This window comes from Athene cunicularia (genome assembly GCF_003259725.1).
Source record: "Athene cunicularia isolate RWA chromosome 17 unlocalized genomic scaffold, athCun1 chr17_part1, whole genome shotgun sequence".
NCBI lineage: Eukaryota > Metazoa > Chordata > Aves > Strigiformes > Strigidae > Athene > Athene cunicularia.
Genome location: NW_020799122.1, coordinates 9,626,148 through 9,648,338, shown reverse-complemented (window position 1 = coordinate 9,648,338; position 22,191 = coordinate 9,626,148). Strand labels below are relative to the sequence as shown.

General features: G+C 48.1%; 1 protein-coding gene and 1 long non-coding RNA gene across 3 annotated transcripts; one reads left to right on the top strand and one right to left on the bottom strand.

Moving 5' to 3' along the window:
* The first annotated feature begins 4,753 nt into the window (after window positions 1-4,753).
* TMEM268 (transmembrane protein 268) lies at window positions 4,754-16,712 on the top strand. Of its 2 annotated transcripts, XM_026860460.1 has the most exons (9): window positions 4,754-4,843; window positions 7,206-7,539; window positions 9,333-9,442; window positions 9,995-10,102; window positions 11,330-11,479; window positions 12,558-12,668; window positions 14,319-14,399; window positions 15,239-15,424; window positions 16,239-16,712. In XM_026860460.1, exons 2-9 carry the CDS (start codon window positions 7,434-7,436, stop codon window positions 16,416-16,418), a joined length of 1,032 nt encoding a protein of 343 aa, XP_026716261.1. In that variant the 5' UTR covers window positions 4,754-4,843; window positions 7,206-7,433; the 3' UTR covers window positions 16,419-16,712. The 2 variants fall into 2 exon arrangements, with proteins under 2 accessions (XP_026716261.1, XP_026716260.1); XM_026860459.1 differs by lacking the exon at window positions 4,754-4,843 and having other exon boundaries at window positions 7,118-7,539.
* Window positions 16,713-18,242: 1,530 nt separating this feature from the next.
* LOC113486483 lies at window positions 18,243-21,506 on the bottom strand. Its single transcript, XR_003399596.1, has 3 exons — window positions 21,327-21,506; window positions 20,860-20,961; window positions 18,243-19,042 (listed from the first exon to the last, which is right to left on the bottom strand). It is a non-coding gene; the product is annotated as an uncharacterized LOC113486483 (long non-coding RNA).
* Window positions 21,507-22,191: the final 685 nt, after the last annotated feature.

The following is a 22,191-nucleotide window of genomic DNA, read 5'->3' as shown; positions in this document are numbered from 1 at the left end:
CACATAAAGGAGCTGGGCTTAGTCTTACATCAATAAAAGCACACCCTAATTTTGACTGACCTAAATAACTCTTGTGCTCTCTTGCTGCTCTGGTGTGCCATCACACAATGCCTTCTGTAGGTTCCAGATAACTATAAAAAGAATGCCATTTGTCTGTCTTCTCTCTGCCTGTATGAAACCTCCTAATTTTTCCTCTCTGTCTCTATTTTCCTCATGTGGATTCTCTTTCCCTTTTGTCTGACATCACTAGTTTTTGCATTAACACATAGTAAGAAAGATGAGCCTAGAACCCACTGAGCCCAGCTGAGGTTTTGGATTCAAAGTATTAAAAGACTATCAAGAAACCTCAAGATCAATGCTTTGTTGAAAAAGTTCCCTAAACTAATCTAAGAAAGTAGGACAGTGTAATCTTTCTTTGAGGTTGAAAGGAGAAAGTACTAATTTCATGCAGAAAAGATTGTATCTTGGACTGGCATAGGAATAGAAAATAAATAGGTATTAAATTACATTCGGCTGTCTCAAAATAATCTAATAAAGCATCTGCTGGATCAATAGTTGAATCATTATCCAAGGCACATAGCTAGCTTTCCCTTTTTTAATTTGAGATGCAAGAAAGAGGTTTTTGCATTACCATAACAAAAAGAATAATACTTTAAGTCTTCACAGGAAAAAGGCAGAAGTAGGGAAAAAAACCCAAGAACTACACTTTATGCCTTAAGCAAGTGTCATTTTTCATTTGAAACATGTAATTTAGGGATATTGTGAAATAAAGTTTCTGTATTTAATGACTGTCAATCTGTCAGCTTTGCTGAGCTGTTTGACAAAAAAAAAACCCAACCCAGAGTCTGTGAAAGAAGACTTTGTGTGCAGGAAGAGGAGAAGGGCAAGACAAGGCTTTCAACAACTTTGTTCTCCTAATTAAGACTTGGAATAAAAAAAAAAAAAAAAAGGAACAGTTATCCACTGAAAATGCAGTTTCATCAAAAGAAAATGAGACATGCTTGTGTTGGCTGGTGCTGGCCGCTGCAATGTGCACAGCCACAAACAAGACTAAAGGGGAGAAACTGCAGTCAGGTGCAGACCATGGCAAAGCAGGAGTAGCAGTGATGTGTTACCAGCCTTCAGATATTGCACAGAAGTTTATTAAACCATGTAGTAAATATAGCGAGAATATGGTTTTAGGAGTCAGAATAGGAAAAATCAGACTAAAGAGTACACATCTCAGTATTTGAAGCAGTGTGATTTGAAATAGTGAAGAGCGATCTCAGAAATATATTAAGAATATGATAGAGGATGAGGTTATCCCCGAGGACAGGAGCTATCGGTGGTTACTCTCAGTTTGAAAAGCACTTCAAATGGCAGATTATTTTGGTTTTCCTGGAATCAGGTTCCCTGTAATATATTCATTAATGCAGCATGATGGAATAGGTAGTACAGCTATTATATGTCCAGGGCACCAAGCTGGGAAGAGATACAAACAGTACAGAGGACTGAATTACAATTCAAAATGATCTTGATAAATGGGAGAAATGATCTGAAACCAATAGCATAAGACTCCCTGAAGAGAAGTGTAATGCTGAACTGAGAAAGGTGAAATCAAATACAGAAAACCCAAGTAATCAATAACCAGCTGCACAGCACTGCAGAAACTGCAAATGAGGGTGAACTCCCCCAGATTCAGGAAATGTTTTTGTTTTGAGATGAAGTCACCGCAGTACAGCACATTGATACAAGTGTCCTATGTAAGAGGAGGTGAGAAAGAGAGGTTTTATGCTCATGGATGTGGTGAAGTCTTTGTGTCCTGTTTGGACACTGAGCTTTGATAGAGATGAAAAGAAATTGCTCTTTGAATAGAGCATTGAATGGCCCGGAGAGGTTTGGCAAATGTGGCTCAGAGCAGTGATGATGGGGAGGTAAGGGATTATTTAGTCTAGAGTCTCTATGACAGCAGAGAGTAGAGGTCTTGAAACAAATTAGAGGTTGTTTCAAAGCAGACAGACTTTTAATCTTTCACCAGATTCACTGAGGCTAGAAGAAATAATGAGCTTCATTTGAAGTGAGAAAGATTTCATTTATAAGCGCTTTTTAGCAGGTATGTTGAGGGGCTGCGGGGTGGGTGGCTGTGGAGGCTGCTGTCCCCATGTTCTGGGGTTTTGTCCCCTAATGACTGCTGGCCCTGGCAGCTGGTTTCAGTCACACTGGAAAGAAGGGTAAGGTCTCATTTGACAGTGGGGTGAAAGTGTTCCTTCATGTCCCATCACTTAATTATCAGAGTTAAGATCAGGAAGCAGAAAACAAGCAAAGAGCAAGTGAAGTGAGAGAGGGAGACTGCAAACAGCTCTGCGGCGGGTGGATGTGTCAGGACATGCTGCTTCATAGGTACCAGCAGGTGAAGCTCGAGAGGAACCTCGAGCTGCCTTAACTCTGGTTTGTATAAAACAAATCCCTGGATCCCCTGCCAGCCAGCACAGGCTGAGCGTACAGCTGACAGAATGCTTGCTGGAGCAGACAAGTCTGCATTTTTGTTTGTTTTCATTTGATTCATTCTCATTTCAATTTTTGGAAGACTTTCGTCTGCAGACCTTCATTTTTAAACCGGGCCGGTTTCAGCTGGACTCTACGAACCAGAAGCACCTCCAGTCTGTGTTGGGATCCTGCCAGCATCCTCTCTCAGGTTTACAGTCAAATAGTTCCCCGCTTCTTGTGAGCCTTTGACTCGCTCCAAGTTCCTTTCTAGAAAACTGATTGACTTTGTATTTGCTGTTAATTACATTTTCCCCTCTTGGCTTTAAGAGGGGTAAATTTCTAATGCTAGAGTTTTGGTAGGGCCATTAATAGGTAGGATAGGAATGTTACAGACACATCTTTGCATTTCAAAAGCCATCTTTGCAATTCAAAAGATTAAAAGGCATGTATGCAAATACAATAGCAGCTTACTGTCCAGCTAGAATTTAAAATGTGTTGTTTATTGGAATATTTTAATCTTGGAATATTTTATAGACTATTCTGGGGGACCTGTGGCTACAGGATATCTGTTTGGATTGAGAAGATAACTGGTAGGATCTCAATTGCCTAAGAAATGCATCAAAGTTATGCCCCAAATAAGATGATCAAAAAACTAACACCTGACAAAGATTTCTGAGCACGCAGCTTGATGACTGCTGAAGTCAGAGAGTCGGGCCATGACACCTTGACTCCTTCTAACTGTCCTGCAGACCCATTATCTTATTTGAGCCAGAGCTGCAAACTCAGGGAGGTGGTTAGGTGGAAAACTATCTCAGAACAACAGCTGGAAAACCCTGTCTTCCTTCTAGGTTGGTTTAAGCTGCTGTGGAACTTCCTCCTTGGTTCCTTAGATAGGCATGAAACAAATGCTTTGAAAACTTTCAGGGAGAAAGCCTGTCAGTCTGAAATTTTTCTAAAGTTTGAATTGTGTATGGCCTATTTTGCTGCTTCAGAGCAGCAAAACTGGGATTGCTTTAAACTTGGAATTAGCTTGCTTTTTTTTTTCTTTTTATCTTTTTTTTTTAATTCTTTGTCTTTTTCTTTCTTCAACACCTCTCCCAAATGAGCAGGATTTTTCTGCTTGTGCTGATGGGGTGAGGTGTTGATATCAAGAACAGCCCATGCACGCATGTCTTGCTAAACAAGAGGTGTACAGCCTGTGTGCTGCAGGTAATTATGAATGTTGCTTTCAAGTTTATTGCCCCCGCAGAGTTTTGCCTGGGGCTTTTTTTTTTTTTTTTTTTTTTTTTTTTTTTTTCAGTGAACTGGCAGGGCTCTTTCTAAGCACTTTGGTCATCATATTCTCCCTGTCAGGATCTTTGCGTGGGCAAGAAGAGGAAGAAACGAAGCCAAAGCTTTTGATGAGAAACATTTGCAAAATAACCTAAAGCTCTGTATGGCCCTATCTTGGGTGGGGACTTAAGCTGGGCCTTGAGCTAGTGACAACAGCAAGTTTTATCTGATTTTTCTCAATACCTGGATGACGTTACTGTGCGAGTTGCCAGTTTCCAGTGTAACAAGAACCCATGTGGGTAAGCAGCTTTGAAGTCAGTTCTGTTGCCCATGTAGCCACGTGATGTAATGAATGCATTGCTCAGCAATGTTTGGAGAAAGCAGAGCTGCAGAAATTCACCCCTCTCGGAGTAGAACAGCATTTTCTTCAGGAAGTGTACTCAGGCACTGCAATGAAGCTTTTTTTTTTTTTTTTTTTTTTTTTTTTTTTAAACCATTCTCTAAGACTAACAGTCACTAAAATACTTGTTTTACTCTGTTCCTAACCTCCATGGATGCTCTAGCTTTTGGTGAAACCAGGATTCTCAGGCTAATGAGTCTTCTTTCCCTGTGGTGTTTCTCAGCGTTGCCTCTGCATGAATGCAAATGACTGCTCCAGCGCGTGAAGCTTTTCTGGGGGGTCTCTCTGACTGTGTGTTTGGACCTACTGCTTTTCATCTGAGTCCAGCAGCTGCAGAGGAAATTTGCACCCACCCTCCGTATCAGCGCAGCCTCCTGTTTTGAGGAGGGCTACAGTTCCCACCCTGCGTGTTATCCCTGTTTCTCTGTGCTTTAACATGACCTTTTGCTAAAGATAGTGACCCGTTCTCAGCCTTGAGATCTTCATTCACCTCTTCTGATTTCTCCAGCCCTGTCATTGATGCTTGGCTTTGACTAATATATTCACAGCAACTAATCTGATGCAACCTTGAGGTTTGTACTTCGTGAGTCCTACCCAGGTGATCGAGGAGGAGGAGGAGGAGAAGAGCCTTCTGTCTTTACCATTCTTCAGCTCTTCACAGTCTTTAGGGTCCGGGTCCAGCTCTGGACCCCCACCCTGTAAAAGGTGAGGATAACTCCTGGGGTGGGATCTCCCCCCATAGCAGTGCCTTTGCTGGGAAAGCACTTTTGAGGAACTCTAGAGGGTTAAAACCATGTTTCTGTAAACCAGCCGAGGGGTAAAGTCACATGCACAAGGGAGATTTTGCAAGTTGGTGCTTGCAGCTTGGGGTAATGAGAGGGAGTGCGGGGGCGAAGGCTTCTTGTCTTAGGTGAGCTGTGTCTGGTTAGTCTGTGGTCCCCAGGAGATGCTGGGAAGAGAGTGACTTTCCCCAGTACAGGTTGGGGCTGTGGGACCAGAGACATCCCCTCTTGATGGTGGGACAGTGTGGCGCCTGGGCAGTGCAGAGTGGGATGATGGCAGATAAAGGGCAGTGAGGAGGAGGAGGAGGGAGCTGCACTGTCTCCCCAGGACCAGGAAGTGATCTGGAACAGGTAAGCCTCTGCCAGCCACTCTGGAAATGAATCAGGACTTGCTGAATGTTTCTCTGCCGTTTAGCTGGGGCTTGGAGGTGTCCTAAAAAGAAGGTCCATAGCCTGAAGGAGGCAAAGTCACCAGAGAGACGTTGGTGTTGCATAAAGAGTAAGAGATGTAGTGAGACGCAGAGCTTGGGGAGTGCAGGAGATGAGAGGATGCCCCTCGTGTTAGAACAGGAGGTGGCAGACGAAGAGCTGGGGGGGACACATCTCCAAAAATAAGCAGTTCTTCTGCAGTAAAAGGGAATGGAGCCAAACGAGGACTCTGCTGCACAAAGAGGTAAAAGCAAAGCTGCTTTTGCTGATGGGCTCGTCCTGGCTGGGGAAAGCTGTTTCCCTCCTGAAGCTCCCCGACAGGCTGGGGAAGGCTGAGCTGCCTTCACCCTGCTGTACCATTCACTGCTGTCTCCTGTGGACTGTCCTCCAGAGACTCAAAATTCTTGACATCTAATCTAGAGAGCCTTGATTCATCTCTAACTTAACATGACAGCAGCAACAACAGGGTGGTAGGTTTTAATTAGGTTTTCTTTTTGTTTCCTCTGTTTTTTCACTCTTTGCTGCTGTTTTGTGTGGGCTTTTTGGTCTCATTTTTCATTTTCCCTTCTGTTTGATGCTAATCTGAAGGGATTGAAGGCAAAAGGGGAAAAGCAGTGAGAAAATTCACTGTCTGAATACACCTTTTGGTGCTGGGAGATGTGCTATGTAACGCATGGCTACCCACGCTCTGCAAGGAAATCGCACTGGGGAGATGCACTCCACGTATGGCAGAACTGCTCCTCACCTGTGCTGGTGGGGAGTGGGTGCTGTGCCCACCCCGTGTACACACACAGACACTGCATGCCTCTTATGCAACATCTACTATGGCTTGATTCCTTTAAGTGTGAGTTTCCAGCCCTCTGCAGGTTTTTTTCTGCAATCAGAAGAACGTTTTGTGTTGTTTCTCCTGCTTTAATTTCCTTTCTGACAGCCCTTCCACCAGTGACTACCCTGGCTTTGTGCAAGGGGGTAGTTGCAGCAACAATCATTGGTCAAAAATAAAGCAATCCTCTTTGGACGGAGAGCGGGTGAGTTCTGTGAGGGACCCTTATGGGTTCCTGGTGCAAAAGCAGGACCAAGCGAAGGTTAAAAAGTAAATGATAGTTTTGGAGAGCCAGAGTGAAAGCAGCTGAGTCACATGAGTGAAAGATAATTGAAAAATAATCTTCGGTCTTCCAAGCATTTGCTTTAATAACCACCCACAGGTCCTGGCAGTAGGTTAGAGACCTACGTCAGCAGCATTTGCCTGGAAAATCTGTGGGCATGGTGCCTGCTGTGGAGAAGTGCCCCATCGGCTTCTGGCACTGCCCATGGCAGAGAGGAGAGGGGAAAGGAAGGCAGAGACCCTCAAAGGCTTCGCTGCTGCTGGGTGAGAGCTCCTGCTTGCCGCTGCCTTTAGTGGATGCTTTTTTTTTCCTTATCTGCACTGCTTCCTTCGTGTGGTGAGGGATTATCCACCACGTCAGTGAGTGGGGTGCATTTCTTCCAGGGAGGGACATTCACACCGGCTCCACTTTCAAAGTGCCAACTGAAAGCAATAGCAAAAAGCCTCTTGGCTTCACAAGGAGAAATCCTGCCTATTCCTTGACTAATTGTTCACAAAATATGAATGTTTAAGGATGTCAGGATAATTTAGGGAATGCTTAAGGATATTTTTTCCACCTGTTAACAAGATAAAAGGTAATTGCAGCAAAAGGTAAGCCTGTGTGTACTGCACTCATGGCTGGCTAATGCCTACCCGGTGATAACATCCACCAGGAGCGGGGTCCAAAGAGCAGAGCACACCCAAGGGATCTGTGCTGTTACCCTTATTTGCTGTCTCTGCAAGATCCGGGATTCTCTTTTCCTCTTTTCAGGGCTAAAAAATGCCTCCTTGCTCATGGAAAGCAGGATCTTGAGGAAGTCATCAGTGGGAGTGTGAATGAGGATTTCACAATCTGCTCCCTAAGGAGGAGAGCAAGCCAGCTGCCTGCTGCCTTGGGGCTGAATTGGTGTTTCTTAGCAGTGAAAGATAAGGCAGATCTACAAAGTGCTGAATTTCTGACAATACAACATAGAGTCCCTCAAGGAGAGACACCTTCAGCATGGCCCATAAAACCCAAGCTTGTGGAATTGAGAAAAATGGGTCACTCTCCCCTGTCCTCTATTCTAAGAGTGATTTAAAGGAAGGATCCCTGCAGTGGGTGAAAGGTAAGTGAGCAACTTGGTATTGATAAGGGGAGAGGCAGTATTGAGTACAGTGCCCTTAAAATAACAGAAGACAGATTTCTCAAAGATGCTCATTAAGAGCATCTCATTTGCAAAAGTAACTAAACACTGTGGATGCTTCAACATTTTGGGGAGGGATTGAGACACTGACTTTTTTGGAAATCCTGGTATATAGGAATGAAAGGACATGTACCTACTGAAAACCAGGACCCTGGAAGTCATCTTCTCTTGGCCTTCAAAAGTCAAGAAATCTTTGTGAAACTTGATCTGTGCTTTCCCAGTGACTCCCTTCCCTGGTAACAATTTGCTCCCTCTCTGCAGCACTACTTCCAAAACCACCCGAGGTGCTGTGCAGAGACAGAAGGCAGTGCCATGGATGGCTGTGGTCCCCAAGACCTCCATGCACCATTCAGCAGGGCACCCTTTTTGCTTGCTTAGTTCACGACACCTCATCAGTGCTCAGTTTTTGGAGGGGCAAAGCAGCTCTTGTCACTCCAGGAGGCTCCCACAGAGGTCAAGGAGCTGAGCCCCTCTGCAGACCTCAGGTATCTCAGCTTGGCACCCAGACTGTGCTGAGCAACTTGACCAAAGTCATGGAGAACAGGAGCGCTGAGCCCAAGGCTGAGGCCATTTTACTTTTGTTATTGCTTTATATTCACCATCTCCACTGCTCTGTGTCAGGAGGAGGTGAACCTCATCAAACCAACAGGACATTGTTATCCTGAAGGTTTCAGACGCATCCACTCTTCCCTTCTTGACTGGATACGTCATGCCCTATTGTAATGCAATTGCCTTGTTTCACTTGGCATCTCCTGTTCCTGAGCAGTAAAGAGGTGATGCGGATGGAGGATGTAAGTGGGAGAGAGGGGTAACGTGAGTGCATGCTGCATGTCAGCGGGCACAGCAGAGTCAGCAGGAGCAGCCCCAGGGGACACCTGGCTGAGCCCAGATCTGCAAAGGGGAAGGAAAGCTGGGTGAAACAGTTCAGTGAAACAGGATCTCCTCTGAACAAGTCACTTCCTTAGACCCGATCTCTTCCTCTTGACGTAGCCCAGCTTGTGTAAACTCCAGATAAATGCCAGATGGGATGCCTGGAGATCACAGCTCTTCTGTGTCACTCCAAGGCTGCTCTGTCTCAGCTCTGAGCAGCCTGCTCCTCAAATCTAGGACAGTCTGTCCTCACGCTTTCTAGGCCCCTGACTGCAACCTGGGTCTCTGATCCTAGCCCTAGCTGAAACGGGAAGCTGAGAGCCTTGAGTAGAGCCGTGCTGCCCAGCAGCACTGCTAAAGCAGGGACCTGGATGCTGGAGGACCTATGGGCCTCATGCTCCAGGGCAGCCCTGCCACATCCCAAACAATGTGATTATTAACAAAGCACTTTAATTTGATGGCTCAAGTTTTTTTCTTGTGGTGGGTGGTGTGGGTATGCAATGGAGGATCTCTGTAAGAGGTAGATAGCCTTAGCAACACTGAGCAGCTAAGCTAACTTGTCTCAGTGAGGCAAGACTTAATCCTGCCGAAGATCAGAGCATTGTGTTATCTCTGACTGCTCGCTCCTGGAATGTGTTTGGGTTTTCCTCCCTTTTTGTAGGTTTTCTTACAGAGGATATCAGGCTGCTTCCAAAATGCCTTGTGATGCTCTTAGAAATGTCCAAGGGGGGATTCCGGATCCACTTAAAACACATCGGGGTGATCGGTGTTCCTCGGCCTTTGTCACATGCTCCTTAGCTGCTGGGAGAAAAACCCGTGCTCATGGCTCCTTTGGGCTCTTGCAGAACCCCTCAATGGCCAGGTGCTCATGGTGCTCAACATGGACAACAACTGCTCGGCCACCTCCTTTGACATGGAGCTTTGTGCAGAGAAACTGAAGTCAGTTGGGGTTCAGGTGAGCTCCTCATGCATTATCTTCCCTGGGGAACCTGTAGGAATGAATGCTAGCTGGATTAGCATAATTTGCATTTTCATCCATGTAACAGACAGCTTCTTTTTTTTTGGTTTGAGAGTTGCCTATTTTAGTTCAAATTCAGTCTATTCCCTATGGACTACAAGTCAACTTTAATGATCTTGACTTAAACCTCTGTGAAGGATACCATTCAACATTGGTTCTAGTGAATTGCTTGAAAGTCACTCTGATGGGATGGAGCATCCCTGGGACAATCTGTTTTGTCTTGCCCTTTGTCATAAAAAGCTGGTTGTGACTTTCCTTGTGCTTTTCAGAGGGATCTTACTCACTTCAAATGAGGCAAAGACACGAGTTTTTGCTCCGTGACAGTGGTATGGATGAGATTGGAGGTTTGCTCTGTGGGACAGTGCTCTGGGACACAGCTTTCGGTTGCAGTGCCAGCCTGGCCCATGATGGCTGCCCAAGCTGGTTCTGGTGGGACTAGGAACCTAAAACAGGAGCGTGGCTCTAGTTTGTTGTTTGCTCCCTGAGCAGGTGGCAGCAGATCGGTGGAGGAGGTTAATCCAGGATGCTGTCCTGAAGCCTGAAGTGAGGCGGTACATGTTCTACAACTCCAGGGCATTCCAAATAGCCATTGCCGTGGTAAGGACAGTGGGGTCTCTCGCAGGCTTGCCATAGACATGCTGAGATGCATCAAGACCTACACCCAGGGTTCTCGTGCCCAGGGAGGGACAGGTTTGGGTGGGGAGGAGTTACTGGTTTTCACACATCCTAGTGGGCTCCTTTGGAGATCCCAGTTCACAGAATTTCTGTAGATGGAAGGCTAGGCACCTTCTAAAACCCCCTGCTGGTACTGCGCTGAAGCAAGCTGTCCATGGCTGGATAACCAGCATATGCTGAGGTAGTAATACTTGTATCAGACTTATTTTTAAACTTGATTTTAAAAATCTGTAGATATTCTGGTCCTGATGTTAATTTAGATCAACAGACCAGTCAACTTTGGTTACTGAAGTGATTGTCTAGTCTTTCTTGTTGTCTTCTGGTGAGGGAAGTTCTTCCAGAGACCCCAACCTTTAACATCTACTGTCAAGCTGATACTTTGCAATGTGCTGAGGGTATGATAAAATCTGACTCCTTCATTGTAGTTGGATTTATTTTTTTGGACATCCATTATACATGCCTTCTCCTCCTTAAAATATAGTAGGAATTTGTGCTCGGTGTTTTGAGGGTTTTGGTGCCTGTTTAGTGTGAATGAGTTGTATTATTGCAAGATGATGCTGCGACACACTGTGCTGTACGTGTCATATTTGCTTCTAGGTAATGTCCTGCCCAAATGCATGCTAGCTGAAGTAAAGGCCAAATGAATTCAGTTTTGCCTGTCTATACAAAGGCCAAGCTTGTCAGTCCTTAACATAGTCCTTGAGCCCAGTGTCAGTGTCTACCATTTGAGCGTTATTGTAATTGAGTAGTCTCTGCACCACCTTGAGCGCTTTGACATAGGAGCTTTCTAAATACAGGGACTTTTAGAAGTATTGTCAATATGCCTCAGTGAGTGCATTTCTAATCTAAATGGAAGAACTCAGTTGAAATCCTTCCTAGGTATGAATCATCATTAATAATTCACTCTGTCTTTGATGACTGGTCATTTTTTATAATAAACTAGGACTCACTCAGTCCTTCTATTCCTTTCTTCCCCCTGTTTATTATTGGAAAGAACTTTTGTCCTTTCTCACCCTCTGAAAATTTTGTGTGACTTGATTTATGGTAAGGTATTACCCTGGGAGAAGGGATCAGTAGTTTTCTTCTTCCCTTGACTTTTCTCACTTTCATAGTTTTGTGAGTATCATCAGCCTCTCTGGGGTTTTGTAGGTTTTCTACGTGTCTCTCTGGACAAACATTTACTCCACAGTCCAGCTGTGTTCGTTTGGACGCTACTGGGAGGCCAGCGTGCTGGTGACCCTGGCTGCCGTAGCAGTCACTATTGTTGTGATACTGGTTATGGATCGCCGCCAGAGGAAGGTAAGAGGAGGCTGGTTGTGTGCAGGGAGCAGGACTCCGTTCCACTAAAGTGGGGTGAGCCGGGTCATCTCCTAGATGCATACGAAGAACATAATTATCTGGAGAGGAAGGAATATTTTTACAGCAGGCTCGGAGATCAGGCTTAGGCAAAGGATGTTTTACAGCCAAGTTAGGTGTCATAACGCCTAAAAAGTGTGTGCTGGAGCACGGCAGGCTGGCTCAGAGGCCTGCTGAGGCTGGAGTTAAGTCACCGCTGCAGAGTGTGGGTCACACTCCCACGGCTGGTGGGATGCCGTGAGGACTCGCCAGTAGAGCTGGCTCCTGCCTGCGTCTGACGACGGTCCCTGTGGTCTCGGCTGTGTGCAGCCATGTAACGATTACTTGTGTCACTGTGGTGCTCTGGGACTTGCAACAGGTACAGAACAAAAAGGCAGCTCCTAACCTGCAGAAGTTGCAATAAAATTATAAAACCGAGGTAGACTGGGCAGTAGAAGGAAATAGGAGGATGATGTTAGCATGAGAGGCAACCAGCTAGCAGCATCCACTGCTTGGCTGCTGTCAACTTTTGCTTGCAGGAATCACAAAAGTATGGGAATTTCTAAGGAGTCATCTGAAAAATAACATTGGAAAGGCTTGATTAAAAATCCAGAGGGGTCTTTGCACTGATTTTAATGGATTTTGGAGGAAGCCTTTAATGACACCATTGCAATGATTCTTCCAAAGGGAAATCTGGCAAGCGTGTGGGTACACAGAGGTTCAGGAAAGGAGTCCTTCACACAGGGACCGCTGGGGACGGAAGAGAGAACATGATACCAGAAGTGAATGCCACTTCAGATGTCTTGTCTGAAAAATAAATAATCCTTAGTGGGATTTCTGGCTGCACAGATATCTGCTAGGGGTGGGTAGGCCAATACTGATGGCTGGTGACAATCCTGTCTGACTGTAGACTGCTCTTGTCACTGTTTTCCTTTCAGGGCCGCAGGGTTTGGGATTATCCAGCTGCAAGCTGCAGTTTGCAGCTGGAGGATGGCCCAACTTTTGTTGAGAGTGTGTTAACTTTTCCTGCATTCCTTAATAGATAAATATGAATACAGATGTGAGGCTGGCAGCTGTCAATGAAATCTTTATCAAGCATGGTTTAATACTGGGGATTACAGATGCCCTGGATGGGGCACACAACATCCTACAAGTATCCTTTCTGTAGGGAGTCATTTGTACCCCTCCTGGGTGGTTAATGTTGTGGAGGTATTTATTGATATTATGATCCATGAGGATTTCCAGTGGGTGGGATTCCTAGGATTTGTTTTTTCTCCTATTAGATGGCATGAGGGATTGGGTATTTTTATTTCTCCTGTAAATGGGGATTGAGATATGCCCAAAGGCAATTGGAAATAATGAGTCTAAAAGATTGAAGTGGGATTAGTCCTTTGGGCAGACAATTATTCCTGAAAGTATATTATACTTACATTACTGTGATGATTCTAATTATGAGCAGAGTGACAGTGATGTGCCTATGGCAAAAAAAAGCACCAACACAGAGAAAACCAGAGTCCCTGTCCCTGGGAGCTCATGTTCTGCCTTGCAGAGACAAACTAAGCCAACAATTTCCAAGTGCCTCTTCTCTCAGGGTGATGCGTAGCCCTGGGCTCCCTCCTCCAGACACATTAGAGAACCTGATTTCATGGGGCACGTGCCTGGCAGCTAGGTCTGTAGCTGCCAAGTACTTCTGACCTTCATGGCCTTTTAAAATGCAGGTTGAAGAAACCAGGTAGGGGGAGGCTCATTTGCTGCTTTTTAGAGATACCTCTTCTGGACTAGACAAAGATTTAGGGGAAAGAAAATAGTTTTAAGACAACATGAAGGCCTTAAAGGAAGGTGAGAGAGATGGATTTGTTGGTGAATGTGTGTATCCCTGTGCCCCCACCCCATATATGCAGAGAGGTTATGAAATAGAAATGGAGAGGGAACCAAGGCTAAAATCTGGGGTCAGAGAAGGGGGCAGGGGTGAAGTCATACAGAATGAGGGGAAAACACTTAAAAACTTAATTACACATTGGTCAGACAAGCATAGTTTTGGCCCTTAGTAAGGGAGGGCTAATCCAAGGAGCCTTCACGTCTGCATGTCCCAGAACTGCCTGAGAGCAGAAAACAACCCAAGGATTGATGATCTCAGCGTGCTCCAGTGTCAGATCTGGTTTAACCCTCTAGCTTTTACACCACTCCTGAATCCCCTTGATGATGGCAACTTGAGCAGATATACAAGGGCAGACCTTTGGCTGCCTTCTGGGGCCTGCTGCTCTCAAAGCTAACAGGACTCACATCCCCAACACGTTGCTCTTGGTAGTCTCTCTGCAAACAGTGCCTCTGTCCTGCACACAAGCACCAAGTATAGTAAATATTGTAAAAAATATATGGAAAAAAAATCCCTAGAAACAAAGGAAAGAAAGCAGGAAGAGGTTTTAGGGAAGTTAAGTCAATGTGACCCACCAGTTTATTTAGATGTAAGGCCACTGAGATGAATGATGGGCAATGGCCCTGGGTTATCCCAGTTGTCACCCTCCCAGGGTGCAGGAGGTGTGACTGCCCTCTGGAGCAATGTCCTCCTTCCCTGCCACCCCTCTTCTCTTGCCCTCTACCTCAAGGTTTTGCCCTAGCCCAGACCCTCTTGGCTTAAATTAGCCATGCAATGTGTTATTTGGTTCCTGTGTTCTGAGGACCCTGTGGGCATCCCCTGCCTGCGCTCTGCTTCCTGTGGGGTCCATACCACGATCTGCATGGAGGCAGAGGGCTGTGGAGGGGGAAGCTGGAAAGACCCCTTCCTTAACCCTGCCTGTCCCAGCTGTGGTTTGTGCACTTCAGCCCGGAGCGCTGCCTCCAGTCCTTGTCAGCCCACATCACGGACATGCAGAGGACACGAGAGGTAAGTGCCGGTGGGCACAGCCCACGTACCGGTCCACTCCTGCACCCAGGCTTTGTGGGGATGGAGGTGGGCAAGGAGAACCAAGTGTTTGAATGTCCTCCTGGGCATCCCCTGCTGTGAACTGGGAGTGGGACAGACTGGGAGGTGGATAAACTGCATCTGTTAGTGCCCAATTCAGGAGGAATTTGTTTAGGCCCTGTGGTATGTGCATGTCTAGATAATTAACTGAACAACTTTAATAAAGGAAAGTCATCAAGAATCAAGGGCAAATTTTGAAAGCACGTGTCACAACTTGAAATAGCCAACACCTTGAGCTGTCCTCCTGTAATAAATGGGATAGCCTGAGGAATAAGTAAACACTGCACTGGGTTAACTGTATAAAAATTTCGTCCTCTTGGCCTTCAGAAAATGTTTTCCTCTACACTGGTGTATAAATATACAAACACTGTGCTCTCCTGCACTGAACTGCCCTTGCTGACCATGGCCATGGGATGAGAGGTGAGGGGGTACCACCCTCTGAAAATCTCAAGGCTGCTCATCTCCATGGATGAACTGACAGATGCAGATCGGGGCATGGACAGTAACACACCAGTTCACATATTAGCTGATACAAGTGATACGGTTTTTAAAGACAAGATTCTCTGTGCCAGGCTGTGACCATTGTGCAGGGAGCAGTTGTGGGCACAAGAGGCAGCTGATGGCAGCAGGGCTGTGGGATGAAGACACTCAGCTCCAAGTGCTGGGCATGGCTCTGGGCCAGTGCTGTTTTGTGATAACTCCCAGGAGTGAAAAGCATGCAGGAGGAAATCGTGGACCCCCAAAATCTCTTTCTCTTCTAGTCGGGCCTGCGGCACAGCCTGGATCAGCTCTGTGTGGTTATGGAGGAGGTGGTTCGGCCTGACCCGGGGCGGGAGGAGGAGGCTTCGTGTGAAGAGTCCCCTCTTTTATCCAGTGGAGTGAACCTAAATAAAGAACCTGTGACGTGCAATGAGCTGCTCCACCTTGTTCCTGAGGGCCCACCGGAGGTAATGAGAAATATCCCTCCTGATGGACAGAGGTGCCGAATCACCTCTCCAGGCACCTCGACTCCAAAACTCGTCCCAGCCATGGGGACACCTCCTTTTTCACCAGTAAGAGCACCTGAAAGCCCAGAGGTCCACACACCTTCTCCAGCCCTGACGCTGCTGAGCAGTCCATGCTTACTGAGCAGCTAGTGCTTAACCATTGAGGAATTCATGGATTTGGCTTTTCCTTGCTGGTGGCCAGGGGTCTCCATTTGGAAAACAACCTCTCCCGGGGTCCATGCAGGGACCCAGAGCCTGTGTCCAGGCTGGGGATGAGGCATGGCTGTGCTCAGACTTTGTCTCCTCCTTGGAGCATACCTTCAAAGACTTGTGCCGTGCTGAACAACAAATGTGTCCTCGTTCCCGCTCAGCAAGAAGCTTCAAAAAGGATGATTTTGATTTATTTTACGGTTTTCCACTTGCTGTTACTAAGCAAATTCAGTGCAGGTGGCATCCCTGCAGATTGAAGCTCTCTGGCTGTCTACAGGCAAAAGCAAGCACCCGGAGGCAGTGACAGAGCAGGCAGGTCCCCGAGCAGCCTGGCTCCTCGGTCACCCACCACTGAGTGGTCATTTCATGTCACTCCCCCATGGGGACAGTGTGCCAGCACTGCTGATCAGAGGGGATCTGGGACAGTTATATATGCCATTGGCTCCTGTCCTGTTTCTTTCAGACAAGGACAGTCCTTGAACGAGGGAGCAAATGGTATTTAATGCATCATCCACTCTTCCTGCAGGTAGATGCTCTGCTCTGACACCTCCTGTGCTCTTTCCAGGTGATGGCCCAGCAGCTCCTGGTGATCTTCAGCGGATGCTACGTCCGGCTCCTGGTCACCGGCCAGCTCCCTCGGGCTATGGCAGGGGGGCATATGGAGCACAGCAGTGTGCCCTGTCTCTGCCAGTTCATCGAGATCACCACACTCAACACACACCAGAGCTGGTTCATGGGCAGGTAACCGCAGGGGGCTGGAAAACACTGAACTAAAAGTTGTCCATACACAACAGTGTGAAGAAGCCACGGGGCAGAGAAGAAGGCTGTAATCGCTCATCCTGGATTTATCTGGATGAACGAGTGGAAATATGACTCTAATAAAACATGCAAAGACACTCACCAGAAAGATGTTTACCCTGAGACCTTCTGCCTGCTCACTGACTTGGTGTGAAGGAGCTGCTCTGAGGGTCAGAAACAATCCAGGGACAACCTGGAGCTCCCTTGGAAAATTTCCCTCTGCTCTTACTTGGGGGCCTTGGAAAGTGATGGGGAGTACTTGCAGGCACAAGCCCCATGTCTTCAAAATTAAGTACGTGGGGTTTATTTAGTACAAGGTAGGAAAAATCTGTGTATAGCAGTGTTGCACATGTGATGTTTGCTCTGGATTATGTTTGTGTCATGTAGTTGTCAGTGATAGTGAGCTTTGTCCTGTGACAGACATGGACAATGTTTCAGCTGATGACTGGGCAAACTTTCCACTTAAGAGATATCTTGGGATGGTGCTTGGTACCTGCTGCTTCTGATGCCTCTTTGGGGGGACAGTGATGGACAGCTTCATGATCCATGGGATTAAGCCTTAAGGAAGGCACTGGGTAGGGCATCCTGGAGCACAGCTCTTTTCAGACTCCGCTTTCTGCTCCACTTTGGGACAGGCTAATTTCATTTGTTTTTCCTGTCCTACTTTCTCCCCACTGTGGTTGCACACAGCATGTAAGAGGAGCCAGTGATGAGCAGGAGACTTCAGCCTTTGCATGGAGTCCATGGGGGAATGGGACACAAAGCGCTGTAAGCCTACAAGAGGTTGTGTGCTCAGGTGGTGCCTGTGACTGAAGAAGTGCTATATGGCCCAGGAGCAGTTGATGTCCTCCTCTGTCCCTAGAGCCAGGCATTTCCATGAAATTCATGTGATTGCATGCACTGATGTTTACCTGACCACCTGACCCCATGCTTTGGTGGTGATAGCTGTCCTAGGAAGTGGCAATGGTCAGAATAAAGAGCCATAAGGTCTGTGTTTTCTAGCCTTGCTGTGACTGAGTGTGCATGGGAGATTTGTGTCTGTTCTGTGCCTTTTAGGAAGGATTTCTTTGCAGAAGGGGCTGTTGGGCGTTGGAATGGGCTGCCCAGGGCAGGGGGGGAGTCCCCATCCCTGGAGGGGTTGAAGAGTCGGGTTGACCCAGTGCTGAGGGATCTGGGGGAGTTGGGAACGGTCAGTGTGAGGTTCATGGTTGGGCTGGAGGAGCTTCAAGGGCTTTTTCATCCTAGATGATTCTGTGATTGCCTCCCTCCCTCCCTTCCCATCTTCTGCAGAGCCCTGCAGCCCGAGGGGAGGTCTTGTGCTTCTCCCACCTTAACAAAGCTCAGAATGGGACTTCCACCCCATGCAAAGCCAGGAAGGTTTTAAAATTAAGGCCACTAGTTTGTGCACATCCCTTCATTGTTTACCTCCCATCCTGCCACTGAGCATCTCCCCCCTCATGCCATATTGTACCAGAAAAGTTTTGGTGCTGAAGGCCAAATCATCACTCGGTGGCAGCAAGAGGCTGAGCCCTGGTGATCCAGGAGCTTCCAGCCAGCTGTCCTCAGGGGTGCAGAATGACTCTGCTCCCTCCCCTATTGTTTCTATCACAAGGAAGAGTTAGATAAGATCCATCTCTTCCTACACGAGCAACAAGGCTAGCCTCAGCAACGAGCCCCAGTGCTGCTGATACATGAACCAAACCATCAGTCTCTTCAGACACCATGACAGCAAACCCCTTCCAGAAGAAAAAACACCAGGCTCCCAAACAGCCTCTTTTCATCCATCTTTATTTCTGGTTCAGTTTAAGCTGTCACAGGAAGGGGTCGGGCAGATTCCTCCCCGCACACGCGGAGTTTGTGATTCTGCTGTCATTGCTCTCTGTGACGGTCGGGGTTTGCTGGCGGGGGGACCCAGCTGCGGGCCCTGCAGCCCTCTGCTCCGTGGGTGCTGCACATCACACTGGTGTGTTGTCTGCCCGGTAAGGGCAGCTTCACCAGGCAGTGGGCGCGGAGGGGAGGGTTGTACAAAACATTATGGGATTTTCACAGAACTAAGCTCTAAGACTCCTTACTCCAGCTCAAGAACTAATTTTACTCATGGAAATTTTCTGAATGTATACCAAAATCTTTGGGAGCACAATTTGGTTTCACAGTACAAAAATCCGATTTGCTGCTAGGATGCAATGGCTCATGCTCTTCCCCTGACACTCCATGGCCCAGAAGTGCCAGGAGCATCTGATACACATTGACAGTCTTTGTTTTTTTTTTTTTTTTTCTGCCAGCTAGAAAATTCTAGTAACAAGAGACTGATTGGGACATTTTCTATCATTGTTCTTCTGTGTTGAGAGCAGATACAGGAGCCATTTGCTGATATTTTCCAGTCCCTGGGCTGCAGGATTCCCAGCAAATGGATTCCCTGTGGCAACTGGTGGGAAGAAAGCTCGTGGCCTTCAGGGAAGGACCACAAGGGCTTTTACCCTCAGGACCGGCAGGGCTGGTCTTGGATAGTGTCATTGTTCCTGGGAAGGGAGGCTCTGGCTTGGGGAGCTGCCAGTACCTCTGCCTTTACATCTGCAAATGCACGTAGGAGAAAAAAGGGGATTAGCCAAGGAGAAAGATTATTGCTGAAGGGACAAGGCTGGGGTGTGAACTGGCAAGGTGCCAGAAAACCTCCTGATGGGAACCATAAGCAGCCTTAGGTAAGCTGAGGGAGTTGGGGCAGGTTTACAACACAGAGGGCTCTCCAGCAAAGCCAACCTTGCTGCAAGGAGGGGACAAAGCTCTGCAGTTTCTCAGCTGTGAGCTGGACATCACCCGTGCCTCCAGATCATCCACATTTCCCAGCCAGATCTGTCCTCTGGTGAGCCACACGCTCCTTGCGCCCTGCCCGGGGCCAGCTTTCCCTGGGAAAGCAGAGCTCAGAGCTGTGGGCTGCTCTGTGCTAGAGAGGTGCAGCCCACCCCTGCACCCCCAGCAGCCGAGGGGCTGGTGTGCCCAACCTGCCAGAAAGGCACAGGGCCCTGCTAGTGCCAACTGTGCAGCTCCCCTGACTGCAATCAAACACGCAGCAATTATCTGCTGAGAAGGAGCTTAACTTCTTTGCTCAAAGGAGGAGTTTGATTCCTCTCCCTAATACACCCAGGTGCCTGCCCTGATCTTCCTGTTCGGGGCCTCTGCAAAGTCCTGGCTCCTATTTCAGGCCACATGACTAATGCTCTGCTTTTCCTTCATACACACTTAATGAAGGCATTAGTGAAAGAAGATGTCCCCTTTCCCTCACCTCATACCCCCAGTAAGGATCCAGCTGTTATTTTAAGGGAAAGGTGATATTCTGGAGCTTTGATAGGACCCCCTAGGCAGGCAGTTCCCGTTCCTCCCCCTGCACAGCACGTGGTAGCAGCAGAAAGGCTCAGCCCTGAATCGTTGTTTCAAGTCTCCTGTGCCAGCCCTAAGCTCCTGGCAGAGACAGGAGACCACAGGGCAGGACCTGACCGCCGTGGCAGCTGCCTGGGAACGTGCTGGTGCCAGGGTGCAGCTCTGGGCATGTTTGCACAACACCAACCAGGAGTGACTCAGCTGAACCAGTGAAACTGGTATTGGTGGGGCAGATCTTTCCCATGCTGAGATTCCTCTGTCTGCTGTTCTTTTGACAGTGAGCTTTAATGCCCGAGCAGCATGGCCGGGTGATGCAGGAGCAGCTCCCCGGTGAGCCCTCCTTGCCAGGAGCAGCCCTCGTGGCTGGGGCAGGGACGGGGAGCCAGGGAGGTCCTCGCCATACCCACCGTGCTGAATTGGGGGTGGCCAGGAGGAGCAGCTGCTCTCGGGGGCATTGCATGAGTGATCTGCAAAGTCATAGCGATTAGTGTGTTTCAAATGGGCCAGGAAAGGGCTGGGGAAGATTGGCAGCAAGGACAGAAATCTCTCACTGCCAGCTGGGGTGTGTGGTGTTGCATTTTGGTATTTAGCGGGGTGCCTGAAATAACAAAGATTTCCCCAGGGAGACGTAGCTCTGGGGAGCGGTGCTTCAGCCGGTTACGTCTGCTCACATCTCTGATTACCTCCCGAGTAAGTCTGTCCTCCCTTCCAAAGGCTGCTATTTGCTCATCCTCTCTGTCAGGGGCTGGGTTGCAGCCATGACATTTAAAGGTAAAACTCAGCGAGGGAAGATAAGGGAGGAAAAATAATAAACTTTTGCAACTTCTACCTGTTATATGGTTCTTCTTCAGACAACCCAGTACATCTCCCCTGTGGGCAGGGCAGCAGCTGGCCCAAGACCACTGGCAACCAAACCAGCCTGTGAGCCCGGGCAAGCCCTGGCCCCTCCATCCCCAATGTGGTTGGGGCCGAGGTGTGTGGATGTTCCCATCCCCAGCGAGGTGCAGACTTACTTTGGTGGTGGCTGCGAGGGGCTGCCTGCGCTGGGCGGGTTGGGGGCTCCTGGTGCTCCCGGCTGCACAGGGTCCCCATCTTCCTGGCCACATAGCGGCAGGCTGGAGAGAAAAGGAGAGACCTGTCTGCTCTCTGCAGCAATGAAAAACACCAGCCACCCTGAAAAACCCTTCCCAGAGAGCTCAGAGCGGGACCTGTTTATGAGCTGGGGATCCTCACAGAGGAGGATCAGCTCGGGGCTCCGTTGGACTGTGTTGGGTTATGGCCAAAAGTAACAAGAGGAAACAGGGGGGACTGGATTTAATGGGCTAAAAGGGACTTACTGTGTCTGGTGTCCTGGCTGTGTTTCAAACCGCTCCAGCACCAGCCTTTCTCCCCCCACAAGCCAAGGCCATAAAATACGCAGCGTATTTACCGTGCAGAAATCCCTCCAAGCTCTCTTGCCTCAAACGAGACATTTCCTTACCATTGATAATTACTCAAACCATTTTCTCCTGGGCTCAGCAAAGCTGTCCTTTCCAGCCAGCCTGTCTCCTCCTCTCGCAGTCAGCTCTGCAGTGGTTTTATTTCTCTACAGCCCCGCTTCCTCCTGCCTCCCCTCCCGCAGGGATGTTGCTCCAGTCACACCCGCTCAGGCCGGGAGGCAGGCTCAGCCTGGCACTGCCTCCAGGCAGGGCTCTACATGCCAGGCGTGGGATCCCTGCGCCTCCCGCAAAGGAGAAAGCACTCAAGCAGCGGCACTGAGGTCTGAGCCAACCCTGCTGGAAAGGCGGCTTGGCCTTGGCTGCAGGAGCTGCTGCTGGTGCTTTGTGCCTTATGGAGGACGCGGGTTTGAGCTGTGGGGAGGTGAACCTTGTGCTGTGATCTCTAAGTGGAGCTGGAGAGGATTGCTGCAGCTTGCACTCTGCTTGTGTGGAGCAGAGATGAAGAAAGGGACATTTCTTCTCCTTTCCTGCTGCTGTCTGAACACTGCAGGGATGAGAATGTCCTTCCCTCCCGCAGCCAGACCCTCAAACCCTCTTACACTGCGTCCTGTTGTATGCAGGGGAAGGTAAGGGTGACATCCCTTGCAGACAAGATGTAGACAGTTAGCACTGGCCTTGGTTTCTCCAGGGTCTTTCCCCCATACCACCTCCAGAGCACGGCTTCGTTTTTGTCCTCGGGGTCACTGCAGTCAGTTACTAAAGAAATGCAGGCTTTGTGTATCCTTTGCAAAACTTTGCTGTGGTTTGTGTTTGGTATGTATTCCTTAATCTCTGAGTCAGGTGAACTCCGAAAGCTTCTGCTTTGCCCTTTGATCAGGGCAATGTGCTTCCTGCCTCCAAACCAAG